This window comes from Chlorocebus sabaeus, chromosome 6 (assembly GCF_047675955.1).
Source record: "Chlorocebus sabaeus isolate Y175 chromosome 6, mChlSab1.0.hap1, whole genome shotgun sequence".
NCBI classification, from domain to species: Eukaryota; Metazoa; Chordata; class Mammalia; order Primates; family Cercopithecidae; genus Chlorocebus; species Chlorocebus sabaeus.
Window position 1 is genome coordinate 2,464,108 of NC_132909.1, and position 22,297 is coordinate 2,486,404.

Below are 22,297 nucleotides of genomic sequence, written 5' to 3' on the forward strand. Positions count from 1 at the left end.
TATTTTGTTTTGTTTTTGAGACAGGGTCTCACTCTGTTGCCCACACTGGAATGTAATGATGCGATCTCCGCTTGCTTAACCACTGCCTCCTTGGCTCAAGCAGTCCTTCCACCACAGCCCCTGAGTGGCTGGGACCACAGGTGTGTGCCACCACACCCAGTGAATTTTTCTACTTTTTGTAGAGATGGGGTTTTGCCATGTTGCCCAGACTGGTCTTGAACTCCTGGACTCAAGCGATCTGCCTGTCTCGGCCTCTTGAGTGCTGGGATTACAGGCGTGAGTCACTGTGCCTGGCCCCACCTAGTGGGTGTTTTAAAATACAGATTCCAGGCCAGGCGCGGTGGCTCATGCCTGTAATCTCAGTACTTTGGGAGGCCTAGGTGGGCAGATCACAAGGTCGGGAGTTTGAGACTAGCCTGACCAACATGGTGAAACCCGTCTCTACTAAAAAACACAAAAATTAGTAGGGCGTGGTGGCATGTGCCTGTAATCCCAGCTATTCAGGAGGCTGAGGCAGGAGAATCGATTGAACCCAGGAGGCGGAGGTTGCGGTGAGCCCAGATTGTGCTGCTGCACTCCAGCCTGGGCAACAGAGCAAGATTCCAACTCAAAAAAAAAAAAAAAAATACAGATTCCAGGAACTCAACTGCAGAGATCCCGCACATTTGGAGTGGGACCTGAGAATGAGCACTTCTAACAGGCTACATGTCATGCTGCCCTTGCTGGATCGTGGACCAAACTTTGAGTAGCGTTGACATGCAGGCCATCCAACCTCTGAAAGGGAGAGGAAGAGGGAGAAAGTCAGCTTTCATTCATGGAGCAGGGGGCTCTGTAAACGCAGATCACTCTTTCGGAGAGTAACGGTCTGTCTCGGGGTCTCTGTGATAGGTTGGAGTCCTGTGGCCTGACCCACCAGACTTGTCAGCTCTTTCTCAAACTCACTGAGAACACAAGTCTCAGCTTCCTCAGCCTGGGGGACAATGATCTCTCTGATGTGAAAAGCCTGAGGGAGTCCTCCACGCTACCAACGTGTCCCCTGAAGCAGCTGTCGTAAGTCTTGCGGCCTTCTCAAAGCATCTTCCTTGCAAGTTGGGGTGGCACAGCGGGGGTGGCAGTAGGGTATGTTTTGGGGAACCTCGGGGATCCCCCTACTGTCTTTACTTGTCACATTGACATACTTATTTTCTTTCTTTCTCTTTCTTTCTTTCTCTCTCTTTCTTTCTTTTTCTTTCTCTTTCTTTGTATCTCTATCTCTTTCTATCTCTATCTCTATGTTTCTATGTATCTATGTTTCTATCTATGTTTCTGTCTATCTTTCTATCTTTCTATCTTTGTGTCTGTCTCTCTTTCTATCTCTCTATCTCTTTCTATCTCTATCTCTCTATCCTTTTTCTCTGTCTCTATCTCTCTCTATCCCTCTCTCTTTCTCTTTCTATCTGTATATCTATCTCTATATCTGTCTATATCTCTTTCTGTCTGTCTCTTTCTGTCTCTGTCTCTCTGTCTCTGTTTCTCTGTTTCTGTTTGTCTGTCTCTCTACCTGTCTGTTGGTCGTCTATCCTTTTTTTTCTTTTTTTTTTTTATTGAGATGGTGTCTCACTCTGTCACCCTGGCTGGAGTATAGTGGCACAATCTCAGCTCACTGCAACCTCCACCTCCTGGGTTCAAGCGATTCTCCCACCTCAGCCTCCAGAATAACTGGAATTACAGGCACACACCACCATCCCTAGCTAATTTTTGTAATTTTAGTACAGATAGGGTTTTACCATGTTGGCCAGGCTGGTCTCCAACTCCTGACCTCAGGTGATCCCCCCGCCTTGGCCTCCCAAGGTGCTGGGATTCCAGGTGTGAGCCGCCGCACCTGGCCTCTTCTTTCTTCCCACCACCTTAGGTCTCAGTTCCAGCCAGCTTTCCCCTCACTTTGATCATGGCTGTCTCACCCAGCAGCCTTTCTTTGCATAATCTCCTTGGGCTTCTTTGATCCTCCCCAGATCTAGGGGTTTTCAACTGGATTCTATTAAATTAGTTGAAACTAGGGATGATTTGATTTTTCCCCCAGGGGATATTTGGCAATGCGTGGACAACATATTTGGTTGTCCCGATGGTGCGGGGGATGCTGCTAGTGGGTAACACCTAGTGGGTAAAGGCTAGTTATTACTGACTTCCTGTAATGCACAGGGTGGTCCTGTCATTCTGCAACTAAGTGTGATCCAGCCCACACCTCTACAGGGCTGAGAAAATCCTACCTTGACTCACTGTTTTGTTTGTTTGTTTTTTTTTTTTTTGAGATGGAGTCTCCCTCTGTCACCCAGACTGGAGTGCAGTGGTGCAATCTTGGCTCACCGCAACCTCCGCCTCTTGGGTTCAAGCAGTTCTCCTGCCTCAGCCTTTCTGAGTAGCTGGGACTACAGGTGCCCGCCACCATGCCCAGCCTTTTTTTTTTTTTTTTTTTAAAGTAGAGATGAGGTTTCACCATGTTGGCCAGGCTGTTCTCGAACTCTTGACCTCAGGTGATCTGCCCACCTTGGCCTCCCAAACTGCTGGGATTATAGGCATGAGCCACTGCACCTGGTCCTTTTTCTCCTTTAAGCTTTTGTTCCTCAATTGAATCTTCCCATAGTGTTTGGGTCTCGGGGGTTAAGGGGTTGAGAGAGAAAAGTAGAGGAACCCGGGCATCATGGCTGAGGCTCACCTCATACCCGCAACTTCCACAGCCTGGAGAAATGCAACCTGTCGGCGGCCAGCTGTCAGGACCTGGCCTTGTTTCTCACCAGCATCCAACACGTAACTCGATTGTGCTTGGGATTTAATCAGCTCCAAGATGACGGCATCAAGCTGTTGTGTGTGGCCCTGACTCACCCCAAGTGTGCCTTAGAGAGACTGGAGTAAGTTTTCCCTGGTTCTGTTTCTAGAAATGACTCTATGGGCACAGATACCAAGAATAATGGTTTCTTCATCTGCTATGTATTTACATTATTAAAAAGTAACATTCACTGAGTAATTACTGTGTGCCAGGAATTGCTCTAAAACAGATTCTGAGTAGCAGCCTAGATCTGTTGATTCCACCTCTGGAGTTTATGCCAAGAAAATTAATTTCCACAAGGACCCCAGGAAATAATGAATTTTTTGGTCAACCCATATGTGAGTTCTTAGCAGAGAAAGAACAGGGCCTCAAGGCTGGGGTGGTAGATATGACATTTACTTCCTGCCCATGTGGAAGATACAGTTTTATGAGTGACATATGAAAACAAAACAATAGATATGAAGAAAAACAAAGTAGAATGAGAATAGAATGACAGGGATGGGGTTGATTTCCCAGCAGGGTCTTCTCTCACCAACCTGTTTGAAGAGGTGATACTAAAATTAGAGACTCAGATGAAGCAAGGGGAGGCAGCAGTATGCAGAGAAGGAACCAGCAGAGTGAAAGGCCTGAGGTTGGGCCGGGCACAGTGGCTTGTGCCTGTAATCCCAGCACTTTGGGAGGCTGAGGCAGGCAGATCACGAGGTCAGGAGTTCAAGACCAGCCTGACCAACATGGTGAAACCCCATCCCTACTAAAAATACACAGAAAAATTAGCCGGGTGTGTGGCATGTGCCTGTAATCCCAGCTTCTCAGGAGTCTGAGGCAGGAGAATTGCTTGAACCCAGGAGCTGGAGGTTGCAGTGAGCAGAGATCGCGCCACTGCACTCCAGCCTGGACGACAGTGAGACTCCGTCTCAAAAAAAGGCGTGAGGTTGGAATGAGCACAGTATGTTGGAAGAACAATGAGGAAGCTAGCATGGCTGGAGTAAAGTGAGTGAGGGTGATAGTGGGAGGAGATGGAGGTGCCTGGGACATGCTGGGCTATATAGGAATCTGTTTTGTCTGGGGTGAGATAGAAGTCATGCTTGGATTGGAAGTGGGACATGACCGTAATCTGACCTACTTTGAAAGGTCGTGCAGGCTGCTGTTGACAGGTAGACTACAGTCGGGACAAAAATACCAGTATGAGCAAGAGATGATGGGGCTCCTATCGACCAGGAGAGAGTGGCCTGTGGGGGAGGTTAGAGGATTTCAGGATAGATGGGAAGGTAGAACCAATGGGGTTTGCTGATGGATTCAGGGTGGTTTAGGAGGGAGGGTACCAAGAACACCTCCCAAAGGGTGAGGTTGGCAGCTAGGTAAAGGGTGGGACCATTCTCCAGCACGGGGAAGACTGGGGGCAGAGCTGGGTCTGGGGGAAAAGAGTTTGGGTTGGGGATATAGGAGCTTGAGATGCCTATCGAATAACCACGCAGAGATGTTACGTGAGCAGTTGTAGGCAGGACTGCGGGAATCCAGAGGATTGCTGTGTGAGGATGAGAGACCCCGTACAGTGGTGGACACATAGTGAGATTCTTTAGATCTCCTTTCTCTAGCTGCATTGTGCTGCTGTGGTGCAGGTGTAGAATAGAGGGAAAGCTGGGTTTTGCAGAGACTGGACAACTTCCTGAGACTGAGTATAAAAAACAGAAAGGTCAAGGGCCTTTAGGTGTCACCAAGTTCATGATCCTGGAGAACCACGGACTCTGAACTGGCAAAGGAGCAAAGGGCCAGTGCCCACTGAGCACTGAGTCTGCAAGAACAGGAATATCGATATGTGATTCATATGTATAATGTGAGTTAATCATACATGTGTGTAATTATGTGTATGATAATATAATGCGTAGAATTGTAACACCATTATAACTAATTATAATTAGTATTAGAACCCTAATATAACTATAACCCTAATAATAATTAGTATAATTATAATCGTGTTAATTCTACCCATTGTAACATGATCATACACACATAATTACATGTTGTAATTTTAACCAATTATAATTATTATATAATTACAACTAATTATAATATAGTTATATATTATAACAAATTATTAAATTATAATTTATAATATAATTTATTGTAATTATATGTATGTACATTGTGTATATATGTATATAACTGTAACATATTTCATATTAGTGATATATGTATTATGTAATATGTGTATCATATATGTAATATATAGTTAATATTTAATATATTAATATATGATAGTATATAACTACATATATTTTCATAAAACTTACATGTTAACACAAACATATTATACAATACATACATATCTAACATATGCCATCTGTATTAGTGACATAATAATCTTCTATAACCTGTACACTGCCTGTTTGCCAAGTGCCATCCCAAGCACACGCACTGCTAATGGGCTCACTGGCAGCTCTCTGCTAGACCATCCTACTGCTAGACCATGCCTTCTACTACATTGGAAGGCATTGAAGGCTGAAAAGAGTGCAGGAGCTTGTTGAGGGTCTCCCAGCTGCTGACAGACAAGCCCATTTGGACCCATGCCCAACTGGCTCCAGAACCTTGGAGCCTTGAAAGTTTTTTTCTCTATTTTTTCCTAAACCAATCACGATTGAGAAGCACAGACTTGATATGCCCATTGTAGAAACCTGGACTGAGGGAGGGTTATGATACGCAAGGTACTAGCATAGACTGGGTTGGTGTCCAGCGGAAAAGAAAGGCCACGTGGTCCAGGGAGCTGCTGCATGTGTAGACTCGGAGGCGGCCTGAGGCTCTGGCCTGGGAGCCTCGGTCTGGGCTGCTTCCCTGAGCATCTGTCTCTGTGGCTCTCACCCTGCAGGCTCTGGTTTTGCCAGCTGGGAGCACCCAGTTGCAGGTACATGTCAGATGCTCTCCTGCAGAACAGGAGCCTGGCACACCTAAATCTGAGCAAGAACCACCTGGGAGATGAGGGAGTCAAGTTCCTGTGTGAGGCCTTGGGTCACCCGGATTGTAACCTGCAGAGCCTGAAGTAAGTTTTCTTGGCTCCCTCTGAGTGAGTGGATGGAAGAGAGCGATGGGGGAATTGAAGCACCCATGCCTGAGTTCCTGATGGGGTTTGAGTGAGGTGTGGACAAGCTCTTTGCCATAGAGGAGCTTCCGGTTTTGTTGGGGGTGTGGGACGGGGAAAGTGGGATGACTGTGAATGTATATGTGTCTGGGGGACCTCGAGACCAGCCCCCAGGTTTGATGTTTCAATGGGAGGACTGGGGATTCAGCCCGGAGTTGTATTCACGGCTACACTTCATCAGGATGAAAGGACACGAGGCAAATCAGCAAAGAGAAAGGGACTTGGGACAGAGTCCAGAGGAAACCAGACATAAGCTCCCAAGAGTCCTCTTCCCCATGTAGTTACATGTGGGATATGACAAGGCTTCTCTTCAAACAGCCTGATCAATCCTTTATTCTTAAATCCACAGTACCCCTCCCCTTCCCTTTTCTTCTTTTTCTTTCTGCCTTTACATGTCCAGGCACCAGCGGCTTCTCAGTGTTAGCTCACATTCCTTTCCTTATTTGGGAAGAAAACTAGCTTTCTAGCTCATCATCGCAGAAGACTTCTTCGCCTTCTCCCCTTTCTCCCTTACGGGCCCACATTATCTAAGAGAAAGTTCAAACGTTTAGCCAATCAGGTCTAGTTTAGATTGTGCGGTTCGACCCCAGCCAGTGGGGAAAGGGCACGGGGTCAGGATTTGCATCAGGGATAAAAACTTTCATTTTCCTTTGTTCTATGTGCTCTCGGGGCGACTGGCCAAAGAGAAGGATCCCTCTGGGCAGAAGTAAATTTGCTTTGCTGAGAACTCCTTGGTCTGAGTGCTCGTTTTCCTTAAGACTCCAAACTTTATTTCCAACATCACACAAGACACACAATTCCTCCAGCCACCAGCTGTGGCAATCATGCCAAGTGCAGTCTACCAGGGCAGCCCATTGGAGACCCTCTGCCCAGGGTTTTTACTGGGTGCTGGTTATGTGTGATCTAGCATGTACCAAGACATGAGGTTATGTGTGATCTACCGTGTACCAAGACGCGAGCCACCGCACCTGGCCGGTCGATAGATTTTTTATTCTTCCAGGGGAATTTGAAACTTAAGAGTAGACAGAAGAGCATATACTCCAATCCATGCTCAAACTTCAACAATTACTGATTTATGACCTATCTTCTTTCATTAAAGCTTCACCAACACTCAGTAATGGGATTGGTGGGTCAAATGGGATTTCTTGTTCTAGATTGAAGAATGACCACACTGTCTTCCACAATGGTTGAACTAATTTCTCCCTCTAAGATGATTTTGAGGCCCATCCCGTGGGTGATATCTCTTCCTTTGTAAACACAAAGTAGTTTCATATTTGCATCTGCATTTATAAGAATGAAATTGAGTATGTTTTCAAATGCTGACAACCACTGATAAAAACTTTTTTTTTTTTTTTTACCAGTTGCATTTTGTTTTTTCTCTACTCACTTGTAGGGAATTCTTTGTTTTTAAAAGCTTAATCTTTTTGTTGTAAATTTACCATCTGTATATGTTTTGGGTGTGCAAAGTGTTATGATTATGAATGCAAAGTGGAATAAAGTTAACGTATCCATCACCTCAAATACTTTTCTGTGGTGACAATATTTGAAATTATGTTTGCAATTTTGAAAGGTACAATGTTCTATTAAGTACATTTGCCATGACATGTAATAGATCTAAAAAAAAAAATGATATTCCTGCTGAGATTTTTGTACCCTTTGACCACCATGTCTAAACTCTAGGGAGATCTGACTGTCTTTGATTTGCATGTATCATTTATCAGGTTGGCAGTTCTCTTACACTTGGCCTTTGAGGGTTTAGCCACATGGACATCCTTCACATAGTCAAAACTGTTTCTATTTTTATTTATTTATTGTTTTGAGACGGAGTCTTGCTCTGTTGCCCAGGCTGGAGTGCAGTGGCACAATCTCGGCTCAGTGCAACCTCTGCCTCCCGGATTTAAGTGATTCTCCTGCCTCAGCCTCCCGAGTAGCTGGGATTACAGGCGCCCACCACCATGCCTGGATAATTTCTGTATTTTTAGTAGAGATGGCGTTTCACCATGTTGGGCAGGCTGGTCTCGATCTCCTGACCTCGTGATCCACCTGCCTCGGCCTCCCAAAGTGCTGGGATTACAGGCATGAGCCACCACACCTGGCCAAACCTTTTTTTGCCGGGGAGAGGGGATTTAAGGATTTTGGATTGCCATGCGCCTTCTCCGCATAAGGGTATCAGCCTTCCAATGTTCCTTTCTCTCCTCCTGTCTCTTCCTTGTCCCTCCTCTCCTCATCCCTCCCCACCTCATCCCATATTTTCTCCAAATAGTCACCTGGATTAACTGTCTTGAACTTATTATGGTATAGTAATTTATTCTGGGAAATTCAGACCTGCCATTATATGAGATTCCTGGTATCTTCAGCTCAACTGTTGAACTCGAGGGCTGAGAATGGTGCACTGTGATAACCAAGCCAACTCTGGGTGCTGGGGCGTAACCACCACAGAGAGGCCCTTCACACTCATGCACCTGCGGGGGCGTGGGAGGGACAGGGCTGGACTGCTGTGCCCTCTTCTTTCTATCTCAGGCAAACAGAGCACCTGCAGGTGTCTCGGCCCTCCTGACTCACTTCTTCCTCATTTCAGGCTTGGGACAGAAGTCTGGCTTCAGGGTGTCTCCTCTCCTTGGACATGAGACAGGCAGGCATAAACAGTCTGGCTTCAGGGTGTCTCCTTTCCTTGGACGTGAGACGGGCAGGTGTAAACAGTCTGGCTTCAGGGTGTCTCCTCTCCTTGGACGTGAGACGGGCGGGTGTAAACAGTCTGGCTTCAGGGTGTCTCCTTGCCTTGGACGTGAGACGGGCAGGTGTAAACAGTCTGGCTTCAGGGTGTCTCCTTTCCTTGGACATGAGACGGGCAGGTGTAAACAGTCTGGCTTCAGGGTGTCTCCTTGCCTTGGACGTGAGACGGGCAGGTGTAAACAGTCTGGCTTCAGGGTGTCTCCTTGCCTTGGATGTGAGATGGGCAGATGTAAACACAGCACAGCTTCGGGACGCAATTAGTTTCCCCCCTTTTGTACGTTTCTATTTTGCAGTTTGTCAGGTTGTTCTTTCACAAGAGAGGGCTGTCGAGAGCTGGCTAATGCCCTCAGGCATAATCATAACGTGAAAATCTTGGATTTGGGACAAAATGATCTTCAGGATGATGGAGTGAAGCTACTGTGTGAGGCTCTGAAACCTTCACATCGTGCGTTGCACACACTTGGGTGAGTTGATGCTGTCCTCCTTGCAGAGTCTCCCTTCTCTACTTTGGCGGGTACGGAGATAAAATGACAGGATCCCATCAGGGGTTAGAAAGTGAGACAAAGGAAGAACAAGTCCTCCTCTAATAAATCTCGGCCGGGCGCGGTGGCTCACGCCTGTAATCCCAGCACTTTGGGAAGCCAAGGTAGGCAGATCACCTGAGGTCAGGCGTTCGAGAACAGCCTGGCCAACATGGGGAAACCCCATCTCTACTAAAAATACACAAATTAGCTGGGAGCAGTGGCTTATGCCTGTAATCCCAGCATACGATGAGGTTGAGGCGGGTGGATCACCTGAGGTCAGGCGTTCAAGACCAGCCTGGCCAACATGGGGAAACCCCGTTTCTACTAAACACAAAAATTAGCCCGGTATAGAGGTGTGGGCACCTGTAATCCCAGCTACTCAGGAGGCTGAGGCAGGAGAATCGCTTAAACCCAGGAGGTGGAGGTTGCGGGGAGCCAAGATCGGGCCACTGCACTCCAGCCTGGGAGACAAGAGCTAAACTCCATCTCAAAAAATAAACAAACAAACAAACAAACAAATCTCTCCTGCTACATGATAAGCTTGAAGTTTTTCTCGTTTAGAGAAGTGTTTCACTCTTGTTACCACTATCCTCGCTACACTGCAAATATTATTCCTCCCAATCCGTCCACGGTGGGTGCCAGGCGCTGGCGGGTGGGTGCAGCCTGCTCTCCACACTGTGAATCTCCACTTCACGGTTGTTAACCGTCATGCAACGTAGACTCAGCAGACTCAGATGAGTTGCTCTGAAACGTAGGAGTTTTTGCTAAATGTGGTTTAAATGACAGCCATTTCTCATGTAGGGAATGGCTCCAGGGCTCACTAATCCAATAGCTCAGTGATGTTTTCCGAAAAGGTGTTCGTCAGGATTTGTTACTATCAAATGAACCGACTCAGACTGTAAACCACCTCCAGCGTTGTTGGGGTTTACCAGCCCCCTCAAACCTCTATTCAGAGATTGTTAAATCTACGCTATAGACACCACAAATAATCATTGATTTAAACAAAACTAGACTTGTTCTCTCATAGGCCTGAAAGAGACATGAATAGGTTAATGGTGTCTGCAGTGACAAATTTAAGACAGTTTGGCATAAATGCATTCTGAACCAAGTTCGTCTTCAAAAGAATCAGTTAATGAAGCAACTTACTGAACTATTTCCTTAAGAGAGAGACTCATTCTGACCTTTTTCTTTCTAAAAGAAGGGCTTTATTGTTTGTTTGTTTGTTTGTTTTGAGACGGAGTCTCGCTCTGTCGCCCAGGCTGGAGTGTAGTGGCCGGATCTCGGCTCACTGCAAGCTCCGCCTCCTGGGTTCACGCCATTCTCCTGCCTCAGCCTCCCGAGTAGCTGGGACTACAGGCGCCCGCCACAGCGCCCAGCTAGTTTTTTGTATTTTTTAGTAGAGACGGGGTTTCACCGTGTTAGCCAGGATGGTCTCGATCTCCTGACCTCGTGATCCGCCCGTCTCGGCCTCCCAAAGTGCTGGGATTACAGGCTTGAGCCACTGCGCCCTGCCCGTTTGTTTGTTTTTTTAAAGATGGGGTCTCTCACTCTCACCCAGGCTGGAGTGCAGTGGTGCGATCTCAGCTCAGTGCAACCTCTGCCTCCTGGGCTCAAGCAATCTTTTCACCTCAGCCTCCTGAGTAGCTGGGACAACAGGTGCACACTACCACACTTGCCTATTTTTTTCTATTTATTATAGAGATGAGGTTTCACCATGTTGCCCAGGCTGGTCTCAAACTCCTGAGCTCAAGTGGTCTGCCTGCCTCAGTCTCCCAAAGTGTTGAAATTACTGACATGAGCCACTGCGCCTGGCCAGCGTGTCATAGTTATTTATGAACTCAGGTGGAGATTCCTGATGTGTTAAACTGATCTAATGTACTTTCTCACTTTTGTCTTGGTGTTTCTAGTAGCTAGCCAACCATATGTTCAAATTTTGTATTGTTGAATTTAGAAATAAGATGGAAAAAAAGTGGAAATCAGGAATAATAGTGCTATTTCAGTTCTTTCAGAGATCTAATAAACTCATATCCATTGTATACTAAAATGGTTTGTTTCACATTCTGGCAGGTTAAATTTTTGTTTCCTCCTCCATCAAATACAGTTTAAAATAGTATCTGCCTTTAATAGGAATTGATGGATGGGTTAGATGAGTTACGTGTCAGTATTTAAAAGGTACCCAGCATGGAATAAGTACTCCACTCTTTTTTTTTTTTTTTTTTTGTGAGATGGAGTCTCACTCTGTTGCCCAGGCTGGAGTGCAGTGGTGCAATCTCGGCTCACTGCAACTTCAGCCTCCCGGGCTCAAGCAATTCTCTGCCTCAGCCTCCCGAGCAGCTGGGATTGGATTACAGGCTCACACTACTGCACCCAGCTAATTTTTGTATTTTTTTGTAGTAGAGACAGGGTTTCACCATCTTGTCCAGGTTGGTGTTGAACTCCTGACCTTCTGATCCACCCACCTCGGCCTCCCAAAGTGCTGGGATTACAGGTGTGAGTCACTGCACCCAGCATTTTTTTTTTTTTTTTTTTTAAAGACAGAATCTTGCTGTCACCAGGCTGGAGTGCAGTGGTGATCTCAGCTCACTGCAACCTCTGCCTCCTGGGTTCAAGCAATTCTCCTGCCTCAGCCTCCTGAGTAGCTGGAACTACAGATATGTGCCAACACGCCTGGCTAATTTTTGTATTTTTAATAGTGAGGGGATTTCACTATGTTGGCCAGGATGGTCTCGATCTCTTGACCTCGTGATCCACCCACCTCAGCCTCCCAAAGTGCTGGGATTACAGGCATGAGCCACCGCATGGGGGCAAGTGCTCCACTCTTTAGCAGTCTGTTTTAGTAATAGTTTTTCTGTAGATGTGATATCTCTTTTCTAACTTTCCAGTCTCAGAGGATTATCTGTTATGCTTTCTTCCTGCCCGCCCCTAGGTTGGCAAAATGCAATGTGACAACTGCTTGCTGCCAGCATCTCTCCTCTGTTCTCAGCAGCAGTAAGAGCCTGGTCAATCTGAATCTTCTAGGCAACGAATTGGATCATGATGGTGTCAAGATGCTATGTAAGGCTTTGAGAAAGTCGACGTGCAGGCTGCAGAAACTCGGGTAATCCCCACTGACTTTTCCACGGGCGAAAACCTACAGGGACAAGGCTAGATTGACTAGGCTTCTAGAGCACGTGTCAGGTTTCCATTGCACTCAGCTTCTTCGGGCAGTGCTGGCCAGTGGAACTTCCATTAAGGGTGGGAGTGATCTCTGTCCATGCTGTGCACCTGCCACGTAGCCACTAGCGGCATCTCATCATTGGGAACTTGAAACACGGTTAGTGTGACTGGGAACTGAATTAGTAGTTTTCTTTTTTTCTTTCTCCTTTTTTGAGATAGTGTCTCACTCTGTCACCCAGGCTAGAGTGCAGTGGTATCATCTTGACTCACTGCAACCTCCACCTCCGGGTTTAAGCAATTTTCCCGCCTCATCCTCCCGAGTAGCTGGGTTTACACGTGCCCACCCCCATGACCAACTAATTTTTGTATTTTTGTAGAGACAAGGTTTTGCCTTGCTGGCCACGCTGGTCTTGAACTCCTGACCTCAGGTGATCCACATGCCTTGGCATCCCAAAGTGTTGGGATTACAGGTGTGAGTCACTGTGCCCAGATTGTTTTTTTTTTTTTTTTTTTTTTTTTTTTAGATGGAGTCTCACTCTGTCATCCAGGCTGGAATGCAGTGATAGCTCACTACAACCTTCTCCTTCTGGTTCAAGCAATTCTCCTGCCTCAGCCTCCCCAGTAGCTGGGACTACAGGTGCATGCCATCACACCTGGCTAATTTATCGTTGTTGTTCTTGTATTTTTAATAGAGACAGGGTTTCACCATGTTGGCCAGGCTGGTCTCAAACTCCTGACCTCAGGTGATCCACCTGCCTTAGCCTCCCAAAGTGCTGGGATTATAGGTGTGAGCCATGGCTCCTGGCTAGCGGCCTGTTTTCTTTAACATAATTTTAAATGTTTAGTTTTATTAGGTTGGTGCAATGTAATTGTGGTGTTTGCTGTTACTTTTAATGCAGTGGTTTTAAACTAATGGTTTTTGCCATCACTTGTAATGGCAAAAAGGGCAATGACTTTTGCATCAACCTAATAATTAAATCTTAACAGCCACTTGGGGCTAATGATCTTCGTACTGGATGGTGCAGTCCTGGAGAGTTTTGGGTATTTTGAGAGCCTGCTCGTTTTTATCATTCTTGTACCTACTCTACATTTCACTCCACAGCCATTAACTCATGGCTTCTTTTTCAATACCGACTCTGGGCCAAGCACCATGGCATGGCAGACAGACAAATGGACATGAGCCTTGTCCTCACAAGTCTTGAGTTCTCCTCCAGGAGATAACAGGTCTGAGACATAAAAGCAATCTCTATTGTCATGAATGCTGTGAAAGAAAAACTGTAGGTTGAGATGAGACAGGAGGGTGACCAGAATAGCAAGGGGCTTGCCTGAGGTGGTGCCATTGATCCTGAGTCCCAAGGAGGCTGGAGGGAGGAGTCCCTACATCAGGAAGGGAACATGAGAGGTGACTAGAGATGAAGGGTGGAATGTACTACGGATGTTTCAGTAGCATGGGCAAAGGCCCTGAGGTTGCACCAAGCTTTATGTTGCCCCTTTGAGGCACTGAAAGAACAACATTTAATTAGAATACTCTGTACCCCATCCAGTATTCTAAGGAAATCAGAAAAGTAAGCAGACTGGCTGCAGTTGCTCATGCCTGTAATCCCAGCACTTTGAGAGGCCAAGGCAGGAGGATCACTTGAGGCCAGGACTTCAAGACCAGTGTGGGCAATATAGGGAGATCCTGTCTCTACAAAAATTTAAAAAGTATTAGCTGTGGTCCCAGCAACTTGGGAGGCTGAGGTGGGAGGATTGCCTGAACCCAGGAGTTCAAGGCTGCAGTGAGCTATGATCATGCACTCCAGCCTGGGTAATAGAGCAAGACCCTGTCTCAAAACAAAAAAGTTGGGGGGCATGGAGAAAGGTAAGCAGTTAACAGTTATTAGGTACATTTCAGCAGAAGTCATCTCAGATGCCAAGGAACCTTGCCTTCTTTGGAAGTGAGTCACAATCTGCACCTTTTAGATTTAAGATTTGATGTTGCCAACTTCACACTTCAGTGGTGCGTTTTAAAAAGGGTTCTGGGACAGTGACCATTAAAGATGAAGCTTCTCTGCTGTCTATCATGCATGTGTGCAGAAGGGACTTCTGACTGGGTGTCCAGACCCTCACCTCCTCTTGTAGAACGCTCAGATTTTTAAAAAAATTGCTAGATGCAGATTAATGAGAAGTGCGTGGATTTATTCATACGCAGTGACAATGGCCTGAGTTACCCTGGCCTGCCCACGAGGTCCCTTGTGTCATCTGTACCATGGTTTTCTCATCCCCTGCCTTTGTGGTTGTGCCTTTTCTCTATGGAAAGGGGTTCCTGTGCCATCAGATCTTCTCCCTGACATCTGTGGGTTAGGCTCGGGTGGTGGGAGGTCCCAATCAAAGGGTAAACAAAAGTTACCTTCATTTGCTAGTCTTTCTGTAGGGTGGTGCCAAAGTCATTGTGGTGTTTGCTGTTACTTTGAATGCAGTAGTTTTAAAGTCATGGTTTTTGCCATTGGTTTTAAACTAATGGTTTTTGCCATTACTTTTTATTTTTTATTTATTTATTTATTTTTTTTTGAGAGACAGTTTCGCTCTTGCTGCCGAGGCTGGAGTGCAATGGCAGGATCTCGGCTCACTGCAACCTCCACCTCCCGGGTTCAAGCGATACTCTTGCCTCAGCCTCCCGAGGAGCCGGGATTACAGGCATGCGCCACCACACCTGGCTAATTTTGTATTTTTAGTAGAGACGGGGTTTCTCCATGTTGGTCAGGCTGGTCTAGAACTCCAGACCTCAGGTGATCCACCCGCCTCGGCCTCCCAAAGTGCTGGGATTACAGGCGTGAGCCACCGCGCCCGGCCGCCATTACTGTTAATGGCAAAAATGGCAATTACTTTTGCCTAAACCTTTGTTGCTTTGTCAGTTTGCCCCTTTATACCGCACCCTGCCTGTACTTCACTGCTTCCAGCCAGCCCGCTGTTGGTGAGCACCTAGGTTGGTTCCATGTCAATGCTACTGTGAATAGTGCTGTGAGGAACACACACAAGCCTGTAGTCCATATACACCATGGGCTACTACACAGCCCTAAAAACGAATGAAACCATGTCCTTTGCGGCAACATGGATGCAGCCGGGGACCATTAGCCTAAGTGAATTAATGCAGGAACAGAAAACCACATACCACATATTCTCACAAATTTGAGTTAAACAATCAGTACATGTGGATTTAAAGATGGTGACAGTAGCCTGGCACAGTGGCTAACACCTGTAATCCCAGCACTTTGGGAGGCCAAGGCAGGTGGATCACCTGAGGTCACGAGTTCGACACCAGCCTGGCCAACATGATGGTGAAACCCAGTCTTTACTGAAAATACAAAAATTAGCCGGGCGTGCTGGCAGGCACCTATGATCCCAGCTACTCTGGAGACTGAGGCAGGAGAATTGCTTGAATCTGGGAGGTGGAGGGTGCAGTGAGCCAAGATTGTGCCATTGCACTCCAGTCTGGGTGACAGAGTGAGACTCCATCTCAAAAAAAAAAAAAAAAAAAAAAAAAAATGTTAACAGTAGACACTGGGGATCACTAGAGGGAGGAGGGTGGGAGGGAAGCAAGGGTTAAACTACGTGTCAGGTGCTATGTTCACTTGGGTGATGGGATCGTTCATACACCAAACAATAGACCCATCTAACAAACCTGTACATTTTCCCCTCAACCTTTAAAAAAAAAAAATCATTACTTCTAAATTGCTTCACTGCTTCTCAACTTCAGTACTTCCTTTTTTCTGCAGGATTCAAAAAGACTTGCACAGCGTCGTGAGAGAGGAGATGCAGACCTCCCAGGAGGAGCTCTGTCTGAAACTCAAGTCTGCTTGGGATTTTAATGACCTGGAAGACAAGTGGTGGTGGTGATTCCACGGATCGGATGTCACGTGGCTTGACCAGGGATCTTGGGGAAACGCCACCAGGACATCCTGGCCTGTGTGTCACTCTGATGTCACCATGTGTGGGGACAATTGAGCTGTTCCCCGCAGGAGGTTTTGTCACGGTTGTGGGAGGCGGCTCATTACACACCCAGGTCTGGAATCCTAGTCTAATACTGTGTCTGGTCCCAAGGTCCTAAGTTGGCTGTGCCTTCAGTCTTGACTATGTCCCTCCTTGGTATGTTTTTAATTCTTGGAGGTATTGAGAGAATTCAATAAAGCAAAGGATATAAAAATACCTCTGGAAAGCCCAAAGCCTTAATTCTCATGGATTGAGAAGTAGGATCGATATATTTATAATTCCATAATTATTATACTGGGATTAAGTCACATAGACATCCAGAACTCCTAATATGCTTTTATTTTCACTTATATTGATTCCCCCAAGAAGTATTAGACTCTGCATTGATTTTTCTTTTTTGAGACAGGGTCTCACTCTGTCACCCAGGCTGCAGTGCAGTGGCACCATCTTGGCTCACTGCAACCTCTGCCTCCCAGGCTCAATGGATCCTGCCACTTCAGCCTCCCGAGTAGCTGGGACTACAGGTGTGTGCCACCATGTAATTTTTTTTTTTTTTTTTTTTTAGTAGAGATGGGGTTTTGCCATGTTGCCCAGGCTGCTCTCAAACTCCTGAGTTCAACCGATCCTCCAGCCTTGGTCTCCCAAAGTGCTGGGATTACAGGCGTGAGCTACCACACCTGGCCAACCATGTTATTTCTTATAATCTGACAAGATAAAGACTATCCCAAGATTTCACAATTGTTTCTTTAAAAATAACAGGGATGGGCTGGGTGCAGTGGCTCACATCTGTAATCCCAGCACTTTGAGTCCAAGGCAGGCAGATCACGAGGTCAGGAGATTAAGACCATCCTGGCCAACATGGTAAAACCCTATTTCTACTAAAATACAAAAAATACAAAAAAAAAAAAATTAGCCAGGTGTGGTGGTACGTGCCTGTAGTCCCACTTACTCAGGAGGTTGAAACAGGGGAATTGCTTGAACCCGGGAGGTGGAGGTTGCAATAAGCAGATACCGTGCCACTGCACTCCAGCCTGGTGACAGAGCGAGACTGTCTCAGAGAAAAAAAAAAACAAAACAAAACAGGGATGGCTGGGTGCAGTGGTTCATGCTTGTAATCCCAGCTATTTTGGGAGGCTGAGGCGGGCAGATAACAAGGTTAAGAGATCGAGACCATCCTGGCCAACATGGTAAAACCCCGTCTCTACTAAAAACACAAAAATTAGCTGGGCATGGTGGCAGGCACCTGTAGTCCCAGCTACTCAGGAGGCTGAGGCGAGAGAATTGCTTGAACCCAGGAGGCAGAGGTTGCAGTGAGCTGAGATCGTGCCACTGTACTCCAGCCTGAAGACGGAGTGAGACTTTATCTCAAAAAACAACACAGGGATATCCTGTGTTTAATGCTTGATCCACAAATTCTCAATTACTAAATTTTTAGTAATCAATACTCAATAAGTAAATCATATTTACTCAATTACTAAATTTTGTATTTAGGGATTTTTTGTTGTTATTCTACAGTTTCTAAGTTTGTCTTTGAATTCAGTTACATCAAAGTATCTTAAAGCAACATTTTTTTACAGTAGTCAGATGATCTCAAAGCCACTGTACAGTCAGGGCAATGTTACTTTGTAGGACTCAGGGAGTCCATAATAGGTGTTGCCTGTCTGGAACCGGGTAGTTGGTGGTTCAGGAAAAGAGATGAGATAGAAGGGATTCCAGTGTACCTTGACTGCTGAACTTTTTTTCTAGGCTGCCTCCAAATTATGAAGCCCATGAACCAAGACAGACCAATTAGCTTGTGACCAATTGTCTAACTTCAAGCCTCTGTTTATGAGGAAGGTAGAAGGATTATGTCTCCAGCTTCACTCACCTTTCCTCCCACTCCTCCTTTTACCCACGGTGCTTGCTTTTTCGACACTCACGACACTTACTTCCTCACTTACCCACTACCTTGCTTTTTTTTTTTTTTTTTTTTTTTTGAGACAGTTTCACTCTGTCGCCCAGGCTGGAGTGCAATGGTATGATCTCAGCTCGCTGCAACCTCCATCTCCCGGGTTCAAGCCATTGTCCTGCCTCAGCCTCCTGAGTAGCTGGGACTATAGGTGCATGCCACTGTGTCCTGGCTAATTTTTGTATTTTTAGTAGAGATGGGGTTTCACCATGTTGGCCAGGCTGGTCTCGAATTCCTGACCTCGTGATCCACCCAACTCAGCCTCCCAAAGTGCTGGGATTACAGGCGTGAGCCGCCGCACCCAGCCTACCATGCAATGTTAAAAGCTTGGCTAGATGTGCCCAGGACTAGTGTGTGACTGAGGTGAGTCAAGCTTGGTGCATAGCGCAGGTGATAAGAGACAGAGGTGGTAGATGCTGAAACAGCCCAGGAGATCCTTTGAAGAAGAGACAGAGATGCAATTCCAGGAATGGAGGACACTTGGGTGGGAAAGGATTCCCAGGGTGAGGGCAGCCAGAGCGGTAGCTTTTTAGCTCGGTAGCAGTTACTTATACCCTTTAAGCCAATTTTTCCCCTGACAAGAAGGGTCTTATAACATCAACCTCAGAGATTTTGCAAGAATTAAAAAAACACATATAAAATATTCAGTGTGCGGTAAGCACCTGTCAATGTATTAATAGCTCTTAGGTGAATTATCTCCTTCAATTCTGTCATTAAGATTCTTTATTTGTAACTTAGACTTATTATAGCTCGGTACCTCTTTTTTGTGATTTAAAAAAAACGTTTTTCAGACAGTGTTTTGCTGTGTCACACAGACTAGAGTGTAGTGGTGTGACCGTGGCTCACTGCAGCCTCAACCTCCCAGGCTCAAGTGATCCTCCTTCCCTGGCCTCCTGAGTAGCTGGGACCACAGGCATGAGTCACCATGCCCGGATAATTAAAAATATGTGTGTATATATAATATATATAACCAGCTTGGGCAACATAGTGAGACCCTACCTCTCTATATATAATGTATATATTTATATATATTATATAATATATATTTATATATTATATATTAATATATATAAATAATATACCTGTACTATATATAATTATATATTATATATATTAATATTATATATAAATATTATATATATAGTAGAGGTAGGGTCTCGCTGTGTTGCCCAAGCTGGTCTCTAACTCCTGGGCTCAAGTGATCCTCCTGACTCAGCCTCCTGAAGTGCTGGGATTACAGGCGTGAGCCACTGTGCCTGGCAGCTCACTGCTTGTTCTGTCAGCACTTCCTTCTCCCTCTTTCCTGACCTCTACTTTTAGTGGAGGGAAAACTGTTAGGAGAAAAATGTTAATGTTCCTTCTGGGGGGTGGAAATGGACATGTCATGAACCTAATTAAGGTAGCTGGGAGAATAGGTTATTTGGTTCAAGCTGCTTTTATATTTTATCACATCTATCTCACCCAGATGGGAAGTCCTTAATCATCACCAGTTTACAGATGACAGACTAAATGACTTTCCAAATTTTCCTGTTTCTTTCCCTTATTTTTCTTTCCACACTTTTTTTTGAGATTGAGTTTAGCTCTTGTTGCCCAGGCTGGAGTGCAATGGCACAATCTCTGCCCACTGCAACCTCCATCTCCCGGGTTCAAGCGATTTTTCCTGCCTCAGTCTCCTGAGTAGCTGGGATTACAAGCGTGCACCACCATGCCCGGCTAATTTTTTGTATTTTTAATAGAGACAGGGTTTTTCCACATTGGTCAGGCTGGTCTTGAACTCCCGACCTCAGGTGATCCACCTGCCTCAGTCTCCCAAAGTGCTGGGAATACAGGCATGAGCCACTGCACCTGACCTCCCCACTTTTTTTCATTGTGGTAAAACATGCAGAACAAAATTTGCCATTGTAACCCATTTAAAGTGTACATCCCTGTGACACTGAGCATACTCATTGTACAACCATCACCACCATCTCCAGAACTTTACCATCTTGCAAAACAAACTCTGCACTCATTAAATAACTATTTTCTCCTCCTTCCCCTGGCCTCTGGTAACCACCATTTTACTTTTTGCCTCTATGAATTTGACTACTGTAAGTACCTCATAGAAGGAGAATATATGGTATTTGTTCTTTTGTGACTGGCTTGTTTCATTTAGCATAATGTCCTCAAGGTTCATCTATGTTGTGTCATGTATCAGAATGTCCTTGCTTTTGAAGACTCAGTATTTCATTTTATGCCACATTTTATTTATCCATTCGTCCATTGATGGATATTCAAGGTTGCTGATATTCTCAATCTTCACTCCTAAATCAGTGGCATAGAAGTTCAGAAATGAGGCCGGGTGCAGTGGCTCACGCCTGTAATCCCAGCACTTTGGGAAGCCAAGGCGGGTGGATCACGAGGTCGAGAGATCAAGACCAGCCTGACCAACATGGTGAAATCCCGTCTCTACTAAAAATACAAAAATTAGCCGGGCACGGTGGGACACGCTTGTAATCCCAGCTACTCAGGAGGCTGAGACATGAGAATTGCTTGAACCTGAGAGGCAGAGGTTGCAGTGAGCAAAGATTGTACCACTGCACTCCAGGCCTGGGTGGCAGAGCAAGACTCGGTCTCAAAAAGTTTCTGTCCTTTGTAGGGACATGGATGCAGCTGGAAACCATCATTCTCAGCAAACGATCACAAGAACAGAAAACCAAATACCGCATGTTCTCACTCATAGGTGGGAATTGAACAATAAGACCACTTGGACACAGGAAGGGGAACATCACACACCGGGGTCTGTCGTGGGGTGGGGGGAGGGGGGAGGTTTAGCATTAGGAGATATACCTAATGTAAATGAGGCGTTAATGAGTGCAGCACACCAACATGGCACATGTATACATATGTAACAAATCTGCACATTGTGCACATGTACCCTAGAACTTAATTTAAAAAAAAAAAAACCTCAGCAAATATATTTTAAAAAAATAAAGTTCGGAAGTGAAATATCCCCATTCCTAAAATTTCTTTTCAGCTCCCACTCCCAAGAGATCTTTATTCAATGGGAGGCGGAGACAGGGTAGCCTCAGAACTCAAGAGGCCCAGTGAGGAAAGGAGAGCCAGAGGGGAGTTTGGGGAAGAATAATGAGAGGCAAAGACCACAAGGAGAGGTAATATTAGCAATGCCATGGAAATTACCCAAACATTCACATGAACCCCAAAATACATACCACTATTATGTACCAATAAAAAAGGTGCTTTCCTCAGGCTAGAACAGATCAAGAGCCCAAGCTGGAATCCCAGTAGGACCGACAGAAGGAAGGGTGCCCAAGTCAGACCAGCCTTTCTAGTGCTTTCAGTGTGGCCAGCGTCTTTCCACGTCAACATGGGGAGGGGGCCACAGTTTCTTCAACCTGCACTCCTATGCCAGGCATTCACCAGTAGCAAACACTGTTTCAAGATTTTCCAGGCAGTATAGAGATTTCCCCAAGAATTAAACATAGAACTACCATTTTGTCCGGCAACCTCACTACCGTGTTCTACCCAAAGCAAGAGAAGTCATACTAAAAAGATACCTGCGTCCATGTATTTACTGAAGCACTCTTCACAATAGCTAAGTCCTGGGATCAACATAAGTGTCCACCAGCAGATGAGTGGATCAAGAGAACACGATTTATATACAATGGAATCCTATTCAGCCATAAAAAGAATAAAATCATGTCTTTAGCAGCAACATCGATGGAACTGGAAGCCACGATCTTAAGTGAGATAACTCAGAAACTAAGTCAAATAATGCATGTTCTTACTTGTATGTGAGACCTACATAATAAAGAGTGGCCGGGTGCAGTGGCTCATGCCTGTAATCCCACCACTGTGAATGGCTGAGGCAGGCGGGTCACCTGAGGTTGGGAGTTCAAGACCAGCCTGACCAACATGGAGAAACCCTGTCTCTACTTAAAAAAAAAATTCAAAATGAGCCAGGCATGGTGGCCCATGTCTGTAATCCCAACTACTCAGGAGGCTGAGGCAGGAGAATTGCTAGAACCCAGGAG

General features: G+C 45.7%; 1 protein-coding gene across 1 annotated transcript in view; it reads left to right on the forward strand.

Annotated features, from left to right (window-relative positions):
- The window catches only part of NLRP13 (NLR family pyrin domain containing 13), a 40,541-nt gene extending 28,247 nt beyond the window's left edge, over window positions 1-12,294 (forward strand). The window contains exons 8-11 of the mRNA XM_038006378.2: window positions 2,715-2,885; window positions 5,667-5,837; window positions 8,963-9,133; window positions 12,120-12,294. Of these exons, the coding sequence (XP_037862306.2) occupies window positions 2,715-2,885; window positions 5,667-5,837; window positions 8,963-9,133; window positions 12,120-12,294 (688 nt within the window). The remainder of the gene's footprint in view (window positions 1-2,714; window positions 2,886-5,666; window positions 5,838-8,962; window positions 9,134-12,119) is intronic.
- The last annotated feature ends 10,003 nt before the right edge of the window (window positions 12,295-22,297 follow it).